The 12,811-nt window shown below is 42.6% G+C and overlaps 1 protein-coding gene across 2 annotated transcripts in view; it reads right to left on the bottom strand.

Moving 5' to 3' along the window:
- FBXW4 (F-box and WD repeat domain containing 4) overlaps window positions 1-12,811 on the bottom strand; it is a 134,658-nt gene that overhangs the window by 107,592 nt on the left and 14,255 nt on the right. For both annotated transcript variants that reach the window (XM_053311207.1, XM_053311208.1), the window contains exons 2-4: window positions 9,310-9,405; window positions 8,526-8,711; window positions 6,515-6,647 (exon numbers count right to left, since the gene is read on the bottom strand). In XM_053311207.1, coding sequence (XP_053167182.1) covers window positions 6,515-6,647; window positions 8,526-8,711; window positions 9,310-9,405 — 415 coding nt within the window. The remainder of the gene's footprint in view (window positions 1-6,514; window positions 6,648-8,525; window positions 8,712-9,309; window positions 9,406-12,811) is intronic.

The following is a 12,811-nucleotide window of genomic DNA, read 5'->3' on the forward strand; positions in this document are numbered from 1 at the left end:
GTCATGGTGATTACAAACAACAGAGGGGATAGTGAGTCCCCTTGGAAAATGCCTCTTCTAATGCTAACCTGTCCAAGTGTCTCGCTATTGATTGTTAACTGTGTACTCCACATGCTCATTGCTTTTTTTTATAAATATCTGAATGTTTTTGCTGACACCAGTTGTTTCTAAACATTTTAGTACCCATATGTGAGGCAATGAATCGAAGGCTTTCTTGTAGTCAATCCATGCAACACTTAGATTGGTTTTTCTTCTCTTGCAATTTTCTAAAATCATTTTGTCAATCAGCAGCTGGTCTTTTGTGCCTCTGGTGTTCAGGCAATTTCCTTTCTGTTCAACTGGAAGCTGTTTGTTAGTTAATAAGTGTTGCATCACTTCATCTGCTATTATTCCAGTTAATAATTTGAACATGTTTGGCAGGCAGGTTATCGGTCTATAATTACTTGGAACTGCACCTTTTGCTGGGTCTTTCATTATGAGAGGAGTTTTCCCAGTTCTTAGCCACTGTTCAATATCACCTCCTTGCAAAATGTGATTGAACTGTTTTGATAGTTGTTTATGAAGGCTTGTTAGGTGTTTAAGCCAAAAGCCATGCAGTTCATCGTCGCCTGGCGCAGTCCAATTTTTAATTTTCTTTGCTCTTTCACTTATTAATTTTGGTGTTATTATTAGATCTTGCTTTTGTTGGTTACATATTTTGACCCCTTTCATCCAGCCTGCTTTTTTATTATAATCTATTGGATTGTTCCATAATTTCCCCCAGAATTGCACTGTTTCTTCTTTATTTGGTGTTTCTACGTTTCTTGCAGTTTCTCCTTCTATGCTTTGGTAGAAACGTCTCTGATTCAACTGGAATTGGAGATTCTGCCTGTGTTGTTTAATTCTGGCTTTGTATCTGCTAATCTCCTTTGACACTGCTGTTATTTACTGCTTTATTATTTCCAAGACTTCTCTAATTTTCCTTGAATCTAGGTGGTATTTTTGGATCAGATACTGTTTGGTGTTTTCATTCTTCAGCTTCTTGTCTTTCATATCTTTCAATTTACTAGCATCTGATCTAAGTCTGGCGATTTTATTTTCTATTCTAATCTTCCATTTAGGTGATGTACTACTTTCTTTTTTTACAGGTCCATTGATCTTATATCCGAGCTCTTGTGTTGTTATTGTTGCTGCACTGTACATTAGTTGGTTTGTTCCTTGCAAATTATTGGTTGTTATTTCTGCAAGTGCAGCACTGACATCTTTTAATGCCTGAGCAGGTTGTTTTTTGGCAACTGTTTTTAGAGCTGGAAGTCGAACCCTGGTGGTTGTTTGGTTCATGTGCTCAGTTATTTTTTGCTTTAGTTCTTGTTGCTTTTCTGTTAAACGGCATTCAGGTTTTTGAGGTGAAGGCAAAGGGGAGGTTGCCTGGTTTTGATTTTGAAACAGTTCAGCAACAGTGGCATCCTCGATTTCCAACACCTCCTCCACCTGCGCCTGAGCCACTTCTTCTGTTGGTGGTAATTCTTCTTCCATAGCTTGAGCCTGTGTTGCTCTTTGCAGTTCTTCCAGCTCAACTCCTGTGAATACTTTATTTCTTATTATGAATCTTCTCTGGTCTGCTAGCCTTTGTTCTGTTATTTCTGTATCTGGATGCTTCTCTTTCCAAATTTGGTACATTCTTTTTAAATAACCTCTTCTAGTTGGACTAAACTTGTAATAGCAGATCATTATTTCCTTGTTGGCATTTTTCGTATTTTTTTTCGGTTAAGCGACGTTTCTTCCAGTAACTTTGCAGTCTCCAGCCCTGGTTGTATAGATTTATTAAAGCTACATCTCACCATATTGTTGATGGGAGAGGCACTCTTTGTCTGGCTCCTCTGGTGAGACTTGTCCAGTATGGTTGGACTTCTGGCATAGCTCTCACCTTCCTCAGAGCACGCAAGCCCCACAACCACGGCAAGGTAGTGCCTCACTAGGTTGTTGTTGTTGTTATTATTATTATTATTATTATTAAAAAATCCACATGCATGGTACTTTACAGAGAAACACCAAAAAAGACAAGTCCATGCCCTGAAGGGCTTAAAATTTAAATGTTGACATAGGGGAAGGAGAATATGCATCCAGGTTCTTAAATATAGTTGAAGTAAAATAGGATGGTATGTTGATCTATTGCTGGGATGGAAAGGAAGGATATACATTTTGAAAATAAATGAAATAAGTAAATAAATGGTTCTTTACCTTCAACAGAAAAGCAAATTTTAGCACAATCCATTGTTTACCATTTGGTTAGATAAGTTCCTGATTAAACCCCTCCTATCAGTCAGTGGGAGTGTCTTTCAAACATTGGGCTCTAACCACTAAGGCTCTGCTGCATAGATCTTTTTTTTCCGCCATCTTATTCCAGAGTTCCTCCATCTTCCACTATAACAGCCCTTCATATTTGTGACATTTCATGGAAGCAGCAGTTTTCTGAACTAGACTATATTTTGTCATCATTAACCATTAGGCCCTGCTGCATACCCCCATTTCACAGATTAAGAGAGCTGAAAGAGACCATCACTGCTTCCTCCATGATTCCCACACCCAACACATACAAATACAATGGTGAAATTCTGCTTTAGTGTACCATCAATATTAAGTACTAAGGGCATTATAATATTAGCCGTTTTATTTTCAATCACCTTCCTAATGATCCCTAGCATGGAATTGGCCTTTTTTACAGCTGCCGCACATTGAGTCGACACTTTCAACGAGCTGTTCACCACGACCCCAAGATCCCTCTCCTGGTCAGTCTCTGACAGCTCAGATCCCATCAGTATATACTTGAAGTTGCGGTTCTTCGTCCCAATATGCATCACTTTACACTTGCCAACATTGAACTGCATCTGCCACTTTGTCGCCCACTCACCCAGTTTGGAGAGATTCTTTTGGAGCTCTTCACAATCAGTTATGGATTTCACTATCCGAAAGAGTTTGGTATCATCTGCAAATCTGGCCACCTCACTGCTTACCCCTGCTTCTAGATCATTTATGAATACATTAAAATGCACCAGTCCCAGTACAGATCCCTGGGGAACTCAACTTCTTACTTCCCTCCATTACGAAAACTCTCCATTTATACCTATCCTCTGTTTCCTGTCTTTCAACCAGTTAGCAATCCACACATATACTTGTCCCCTTATCCCATGACTGCTAAGTTTCCTCAGGAGTCATTGATGAGGAACTTTGTCGAAAGCTTTTTGGAAGTCCAGGTAGACTATGTCAATTGAATCACCTTGATCCACAAACTTGTTGACACTCTCAAAGAACTCCAAAAGATTGGTGAGGCAAGATTTACCTTTGCAGAACCCATGCTGGTTCACTCCCAGCAGGGCCTGTACTTCTATGTGCTTTACAATTTTATCCTTGAGGATGCTTTCCATCAATTTGCCTGGAACGGATGTTAAGCTAACCGGCCTGTAATTTCCTGGATCACCCCTGGATCCCTTCTTGAAAATCGGTGTTACATTTGCTACTCTCCAGTCCTCTGGTACAGAACCTGATTGCAGGGATAAGTTATATATTTTAGCAAGGAGGTCGGCGATTTCACATTTGAGTTCTTTGAGGATTCTTGGATGGATGCCATCCGGCCCTGGTGATTTGTTAGTTTTCAGTTTTTCCAGACAGTTTAGAACATCATCTCTTGTCACTTCTATCTGGCTCAGTTCTTTAGCTGCCATCCCCGAAAAGCCTGGTTCAGGAACAGGTATATGTTCAGTATCCTCTGCCGTGAAGACGGACGCAAAGAACTCATTTAGCTTCCCTGCAACCTCTATATCCTCCTTAATAATCCCTTTCACTCCCTCATTGTCTAATGGTCCAACTGCCTCCCTGGCAGGTTTCCTGCTTACATTGATGTAAAATGTATTTACATCAGAAGTAAATACATACTTCTGATGTATTTAAAGAAGTTTTTGTTATTCCCCTTGATGCTTTTAGCTAAATGTTCCTCAAACTCTCTTTTCGCCTTCCTTATTGTTGCCTTACATTTTGTTTGCCAGAGTTTGTGTTCCTTTCTGTTCTCTTCATTTGGACAGGCCTTCCAAATTCAGAAGGAAGTCTTCTTCCCTTTTATGGCTTCCTTGACAGTACCCGTTAGCCATGCTGGCATCTTCCTGGACTTAGCGGTACCTTTCCTCTTTTGGGGTATACAATCTAACTGGGCTTCTAGTACTGTGGTTTTGAGTAAACTCCATGCACTCTGGAGCGAAGTGACTCTCCTGATTTTCCCTTTCAGCTTCCTTTTCACCATACTCCTCATTTTAGAGAAGTTTCCTCTTCTGAAATTCAAAATGTCTGTGTTAGACTTCCTTGGCGATTCTCTCCCCACATGTATGCTGAATTTGATGGCTTCTGAATTTGATGGATTCTCAGGAAGGGGCCTGAGAATAAATATACTAATATTATAATGCCCTTATACAAATCTATGGTGTAGCCACAATTGGAGTACTGCGTACAGTTCTGATCACAATATCTTAAGAAGGATATTGTAGAACTGAAAAAGGTGCAGAAGACAACAACCAAGATTATCAGGGGCCTGGAGTACTTTCCTTATGAGGCAAGGCTACAGCATCTGGGACTCTTTAGTTTGGAAAAGAGGCAGGGAGACATGATAGAGGTGTATAAAATTATGCATGGAGTAGACAGAGTGTACAGAGAGACGTTTTTCTCCCTCTCTCTCAACACTAAAACCAAAGGTCATCCAATGAAACTGAAGGTCGGGAAATTTAGGACCGACAAGAGGAAGTACTTTTTCACACCATGCATAGTCTATGAAATTCTTTGCCATGGGATGTGGCGATAGCCACGAGCTTGGATGGCTTTAAAAGGGGCTCAGACAAAGTCATAAGGGACAGGTCTATCAATGGCTACTAGTCTGGTGGCTATAGGCCTCAAAGGCATAATGCCTCTCAATACTGGTTGCAGGGGAGCAACAGCAGGAGAGAGGGCATGCCCTCAGCTCTTGCCTGTAGGCTTCCCAGAGGCATCTGGTAGCCACTGTGTGAAACAGGAAGCTGGACTAGATAGCCCTTGCGCCTGATCCAGCAAGGTTCTTCTTATGACAATGGAGATGTTTCAACAGACCAGCCAACCACCCTAATGCAGTCAAAATAACACCTAGCCACTGATTGTGTTGACATAGTTAGAATCCTGCCACCTTTGTGCTTCTGCCAGATAAAGCTGGCCACCCATACAGTTCCCCTGACTCTAAGCAACAAGTTACTAGCATAACCACACTCCTGTCTTTTAAGCCTATGCAAATTTCTCACCAGTTAGACCGTTTGCCCGTTTTTTGGTCCAAAATGTATTTAAAATATTTATAACCCCGCCCCTCTAGTACACTACTGCTCAGGGCAGCTCACAACAATAGATATAATATACAATAAAAGTAATACAATTAACCAAATTAAGTAAACAAGTTAAAAGTCTGGTTAAAGACCACAATCGGTATTAAGTTTCAAATTAAAAGTTATTTTAAAAGCTAAAAATTGAGAATTATAAAAACTAAAAGCTAAAGAACCTACCAGATATAAGCAAAAATTCCTGTAGTTGGCCCAAACACTTAGAACCCAGTGTAATCCTAGACATGAGAATGTTGGAAATGTGACTGCTGGTAGACGTTTCTAGGGCAGTACTACTTTTGTGCTTATCCTTACTGCTTGAACCTGGCTGTGGCACAACAGTTGCACAACCCTATCCTGGACTCTGGAGTCGACCCAACAACTAAGATGTTTTGAACTCATGAATTGAAATGATGGCCCAACTTAGATACCTCTTTCTTCCCTACAAGGAAGGCCTTGCTGTGGTGTGGAGCCTGGATCTCAAGCCAAGATCTACCCCTTTCTCTCATCACTCTTAACAGAACTAAAAGAGGTATCAATATTCACTCCTAGTTATTCTGTTATTTCTTTCTTTTGAAAAGGTGTTGGCGCCTGACTGTTTGCCCTGTTGTGAACCCACTCTAGGGTGATGCTTCCTCATCCAGACCTGATCCACAATTATTCACAATTTCTGGTTTAATGTTAGTTAGATTGGATCACTGTACTGGACAGAAAGCTGCCTGCTTTCCCAGCTGGTCAAAGTTGGCTGCAGAAGGGAAAGGGTTCCCCTAGCATTCAAGTAATTCCCCCAACTACAACATATTAAGTTCCCCAAGATCAAGTTGGTGTTCCAGTCATGGACACACAACACAGGTGCACATATGTATAAACATACAGGTCTGAGCAACCATGGTAAGAAAGAATCTTATTTTTAATATCAAGGATACATGCTACACATTCTCTATGCTAAGGAGCATTGTTCTAATCTATCTGAAACATGAATTATCACTGACTGTCCACATTTCAGAGTCCCAATTTTTAAAAAAATAGAGAAAGATAAACTCCCTTAAATTGTTCTTCCAAAGTGAGGAATGAGAACAGCAATATTCCAAATATTTCCCCCCAATAACATCCCTTTAAGCATAGATGTAAAGTGAGATGTGTGAGCTTACCTTTGCCGTTTTGTCCCTGGAACCACTCACAATGACGCCTCCCTGACAGTCCACACAGTTCACTTCCTGTTCATGTGCTAAGAACTTGAAGCTGAAGGAGCTGTTCAGCTTATGGAGGACAATATTGCCATCTCTGAAAAACAGAACCGCAAGGGAAGGTTCATCTCCTCAGAATAATGCCACAAGTCATGTATCTATGATGATCATATCTAAATGGGATACTTACTCTTCTGCACTAGGGGTCAACTCACTCAATTCCAGATTATTCAAGAGTACAGGTGGCCCTTGTTATCCATGGACTCTGTATGCGTGATTTCGCATATCCGCGATCGGGTATTAGAGACTCAATTTCATTATCCACGGGTAAAAAAATAGATGGAATTTCCCTATCCATGGTTTTGAGTGGCCAGAAATGACTTCCAAAGTCATTTCCAGCCACCATTTTCTAGCAGAGCACCATTTTGTGACATGCTAATATGTGACCATTTTCGGAGGGAGGGAGGCATTGCTGGAGACCTAGAGAATAAGGTACTGTCCTTTTCTTGTTTCTGTCCCCCCCCCCTTTTTTTTTTGTTAGGAACCTAACCCACTCACCCATTCCTACTGATTCAAGTTATTCAGAGTTTCCGTATATATGCCTATAGGCAAGAATGGAATCCCCGCAAACAACTCTGAGGAAAACAGAAACTCAGATCCCAGTTGGTGCTACATTATGTACGAAGGAAGGAAACAGGAATGGTACAATTCCATATTGCACCGTTGCGGTTTCCTTCTTTCCTACCTGTTGGCGTGGTGCTTTTCCCCTCCTCTGTGCTTTTGCTACATTATGTATACCAGTACGGCAATAATTTCCTTTCTTAATATACAGTGAATGCATTCCCTGTATAACTACTTTGGCCATCATAAACAGATACATTCAATCCAGCACAATCATCTAGAGTTCACCTCCAAGACTGACTGGAGAACAATAAGACTTAAGAAACCCTTGCGACAACAGTTAAAGGAACAGATATACAGATTATATATGCCACCTCTTATAATTATTTCAAGGATCAGTTTTGTACCGATATTTAGGGAGCATTTTTTTTAATATACAAGTGACATTATACATTTTGTTTGTCAGTGAAGCCCATGTGTTAAATAGAGCTCCTGCAAAACTGCCCTAAAATATTGCTTTAGGGGGGAAATGTTTTAAGAATATCAGATGCTGGACTCTAGCTTTTGGCAATATCCTAAGCACATTGTTTGACAGCCTTTGTTTTACCCTGGAACAACCCCAGGGCAAGGCTATGTATACTCCATCCCAAGATTTGCAAACTTCTATACCTAGACAATCCATAGCTGCATCAAGAACAGTAGAACAGCGAGCAAAATTGTAGAATGTTTCAGTAGTCAGAGAGAGAGAGGGTTGAAACAGATTTCTGGTAGCTGAAACTTGTAGGGTTTCAGTGGCCTGAATCACTTTATAATTCCGATTTTGATGTGAAACAGCAAAAATAAAATAAAAACCTGGAATTCTACAAAAGATGTATAATTTATTCCAATGTTTTAAATTTTTGCTACTTTACATAACCAATTATGATTTTGGAGTGATGTAGGCCACCGAAGCCTGACTGACAATCACCAGAAATCTGTTTCAGCCCTCTCTCTGAGATTTCAACAAGCATTGCTCTATATTTTCTTGAGCACATTTTCACAATCATAAGGGCTGGAAATATGTCATTTAACAGAACCACGAAAGCTTAAATTCTCAAGAAAGTGAATTCTTCGCCCAGTAGCTTCACTTTTCTGTATTCCCATGAAATCACAGCACCACTGCAGTTCTAGCCAAGGGCCTTGGTTTGTCTAGTGATCTCCCAAGCACAGATTCTCTAAAACAGAAGCATGTCACACAATGCAAGAGCTCTGGAAACTAGTTCTTCCAGCTCTGGTTCAAGTGTACCTATAAACCAGTGCTAAATGCTTAGCCACCATCACCCTCCTCCCCTTTCCTCCACAACAAAGAGCTTACCCTCCTCCACTGACAATGTGGCCATTAGCAAGCACAAAGCGGCACACGTCCTCCTGGTGGCCAGAGAAGACTGCCTGAGGACAGCGTTTCAAGCTGATGCCATTGGGGCGGAGCCAATAAACCTGTATGTCTTCTGCCTGGGATAGGTAGAGGTAGTCATCATCTAGCTGCATCCAGGGCATTAAACTGGAAGGAGAAAATATTGTAAGTGTCAGGAATTATGCTGGCATTTAACAAGAATCCTGAATTAGCACTGTTTATTGTCCTTGAACCCATGATTTTGCAAATGCTTTTTACACACACACACACACACACACACGTTTGTATACATCTTTTAAATAAATAAAGCCCATGCTGCATTTGTGGTAATGCTGATCCAATATCTCACAGTGGGAAGGGAACCTTGAAGCATAGGGAATAGCCTTGCTGTGAGGAGATTGCCAAACAGTAGAGCCCAGTTAAAATAAAATAAATATATGGGGTGGAAATGTGCCCTCCATGGCTAGGAAGGAGGAATCACATTAGCCTCAAAGAACTACATTTGGAAAGTACTGTAAAAGCCAGCAATTCATGTACTGGCAGCACTGCTAGATGGAATTTGGTAGAAGCAGGAATAAAATTTCATTGGGAATCTGAAGAACACCAACAGAGTTGGAATGCTACAATATTGGCAGATGGAATCAGGCCACAGGCAAGGCAGAATCACCAACTATCCAGTCTCAGTGTGTTCAAAGTTAAGAAGTGCCTATGCTTGGTACAAGAGAAAAGAGAATGAGTCACTTGCTTGAGCTTCCATCTAAGGAATAGCTTTCTTCGACAACGTCCATGCCTCCAGTTCTGAGAAACCTTGACTCTCTCCTTCACTGGGATACCAGCCACTCTGTAGAGAAAGAATAAATGGGAAGAGGGGAGGAGAGAGTTAGGCACCAATAAATCAGGCAACTCTACCATTGAGTTAGAGTACCAGTTGCAGGGGAGTGACAGCAGGAGGGAGGGCATGCCCTCAACTCCTGCCTGTGGCTTCCGCCGGCATCTGGTGGGCCACTGTGCGAAACAGGATGCTAGATGGGCCTTGGGCCTGATCCAGCAGGGCTGTTCTTACGTTCTAGAGCCTAAAGTGGGCCCAGATCCAGTACAGACAGAATGTGTTGCCCAATACCACTGTAATGGCTGAGGAAGTTTCCAAAGGTAGAAAATGAGCAGCTGACTACATCTAACTTTAACTGTTTCTTCTAGTTCTCTCTCCAGAGTTTGTTCAACCTCAATTAACATAATGCAAAGTAACTTACTAACATTACATATATACTAGGAATTATAAACTAGGTCACTATCATGGCAGGCCCAAAGAGTAACTATGCAACCACAGACTAGTCTTGCAGACAACTAAATAATAATTTGCCCTAGCATAAAAATGAGCATCCAAAAGTATGGAGAATCTATCACATCTTCAGCCATGCAGATGACAAATCCCCATTCAACTATCTTGCTCATAGGTCATGATCTCACAGGGTTGCTGTGAAGCTAACATACCACTCTGAGCAAATCAAAAGGACCACCATAGTTCCCTGGGGAAGAACCATATCTCAGTAACAGAGCACCTGTTTCTCATGCAGAAGGTCCCAGGTTCAATCCCTGACCTCCAAGTAGAGATAAGAGGGACCCCTCTCTGAAACCTTGGAAAACTGCTGCCTAACAGTGTTAAAAATACTGAGTCAGATCATAGATCTGATGCAGTTTCCCAAGGACAAAATATAGGTGTAATTAATACTACAAAATAAAGATATATAAATTAGAATGAGTATCCAAACGAACTCGCCAGAAAAATATCCTCTGAACTCGAAGGTTTACCTTTCAATATAATGAACTGGCTGCATTCTGACATAATGCCAAACTGGAGGCAAACAGTCAGAGATTCGGGTTTGTGGTCATCCAAATGTGTGAAACCACAGTTCATCACCCAACTGCGCCTCTGTTTTCATCCCCAAACCTGAAACTGAACCTTCAGATTTGTAGTGAGTTTCACTGCTGAAGCTTCAAGTTCCAAATGGCCATTGTTTTGTTCGAATTCCACCACCGCCGTAACCTGGGTTTTGTACTGTGGCTCCTCCCAAAACCATAGAGGAGGCGGCTCAGCGCAGTCCAGAAATGAATCAGCTCTATGCCGGCCATGCTTTTCACTGACCACGCTTCTCGCTAGCCATCTCTCTGAACTGTTGCCCCGCCCTCCGTCTCTGCTCCCTGCTGTCTCCACACCACCACTGCTTGGCAATAGGGACACCACGTCCCTAGCATCCATCCATTTAAAAGGGAAAGAACCACATTGGAGAAAACCTGCATTCCCCTGCATCTTATGGGCCCCCCTTGTCCATCCACACAGAAAGGAAGATCTACCATGAACAAGATAACCCAAAGTTTAGGTTAAAAGAAAGATCCTAGGTTTTTTTCATTTTTGTACCAGTTTGCAGGGGAAGGGGGGCCCTAAGACCTTCCCCTGGGGTGCACGCATGTCATCTCAGCCATACCTCATGAGTGAGACTGTCCAATGGGACAAAAGGGATGTGCACGAAATCCCTGTGTGATAAAACATGCAATGCACATTCCCGTCTCTCAAGGGCCACTCTCTCATGAGAGTGCCTGGCCATGGAGCCACGCATGCAGAGCGGAGGGCTATTGCCTCCCAGCCTGGTTGCTAGTTCTATGCAACCCCCAGTTAAGGGTACTACCAGCAACACTTTTCCCAGTCTTGGCGAGTGCTGTGAACCAGGAATCCAAGCACCCCCTCCAACAGTCTGGTCTACCCAAAACACATATCCATGGGATTTTTTGCCCCACACAGCCACCTGGTTAGCCAGGAATCGCTCAAATCCACAGGTGCCATGCCCCAGGATGCCCAGTGGTGGTCAATTTACATATGCCGCAATGCCGGTCCATGCCCGGTCCACTTGACTGTGGTCCAACTCTGCCCACCCAAAAGAGCTCGGACACAAGGAGTGGAGTGGATTCCTTGGAAGTCTGGAAGGGTTGAGTGAAGAAGGGAAGGTATGAAGTATGAGTTCTATTATTAACCAAAGATTCCGGGAGCCGCACATCAGAGGGGGCCCCTATAGTTGGATGGCCTACCTCATGAGAGTGCAGTCCAATCGAGATCCGAAGCACATGGTGCCTCTGGTTCTCCACAGTGGACTAGCCCTCTTATGAGAGAACTGATTTTGCTTGGCTTGTCCATGAGTCCAAAAGAATCCTTTGTCACAGTGGACCAAACCCCTGTTCTCATATACATATGAGGGCTTTGCCTGCCCTCATATACATATTCCCTCCTAGGAAGTCATTATGATCCCTTCCAGGAATAAAGGAAAATTAGTGCCCCACACCATCCCCTGGTGTCAGTAATTGTGCTTGTGAGAGACTGTATGGCTACAGGGCTCTTGCAAGGGCAATGGTGCAAGTGATGCGAAGACAGGATTAAAACGTCTTCTCCCTGCTGAGGGTTGGTGATCAATGCTAAAAAGGCACAATCGCACTGGGCACACCCCCTCGAAGTTCATGGCCAATGGTTGCCTCTTTACCAACGTCATGACGCCTCCCCCGCAGTCTGGCAGTATGCATGGTATGGCGCTTGATGGGATGCAGCCTCAGTGGACCAGGAAGAGGGAGGGATCCCTCTACCCAAAAGCTGGAATTTGCCAAACCGCAGTTGAACAATTGTCTGCGGGATTATTCTACCCAAGGTTTCATGCTATATCCGAACACACCCATTGCCAATTTCCCTTTAACAAGGACATCATGTCTCTTTCCAATGTAATACTGTATCAAATGCTCTGCTGCCATTTTTTAAAAGCCATTCCCATTTTATCTCCTTTATTATAGCACTAGAACATTTTTCTCATATTTTCTATGCTAGCAGTTCAGGAAGCAGTTCAAGCACCTGTAGCCTTGATACATATCCTACAGTTTTCGGTGTAGTGGCTAGAGTGCTGGACTAGGACCGGGGAGACCCGAGTTCAACTCCCCATTCAGCCATAGAACTAGCTGGGTGACTCTGGGCCAGTCACTTCTCTCTCAGCCTAACCTACTTCACAGGGTTGATGTGAGGAGAAACTCAAGTATGTAGTGCACTGCTCTGGGCTCCTTGGAGGAAGAGCGGGATATAAAATGTAAAAATTTTTAAAAAACAAAAAACAAATTCCAGCCCCCACCTGCCTCATTCATGGAAGGGGGGGGAGCTGTGATTTCTTCTAGCAAAACCTCAGATTGGGGCACAAGCCCAAAAGAATTGCTCAAAGCTT

This window comes from Hemicordylus capensis, chromosome 3, assembly GCF_027244095.1.
Source record: "Hemicordylus capensis ecotype Gifberg chromosome 3, rHemCap1.1.pri, whole genome shotgun sequence".
Classification (NCBI taxonomy): Eukaryota; Metazoa; Chordata; class Lepidosauria; order Squamata; family Cordylidae; genus Hemicordylus; species Hemicordylus capensis.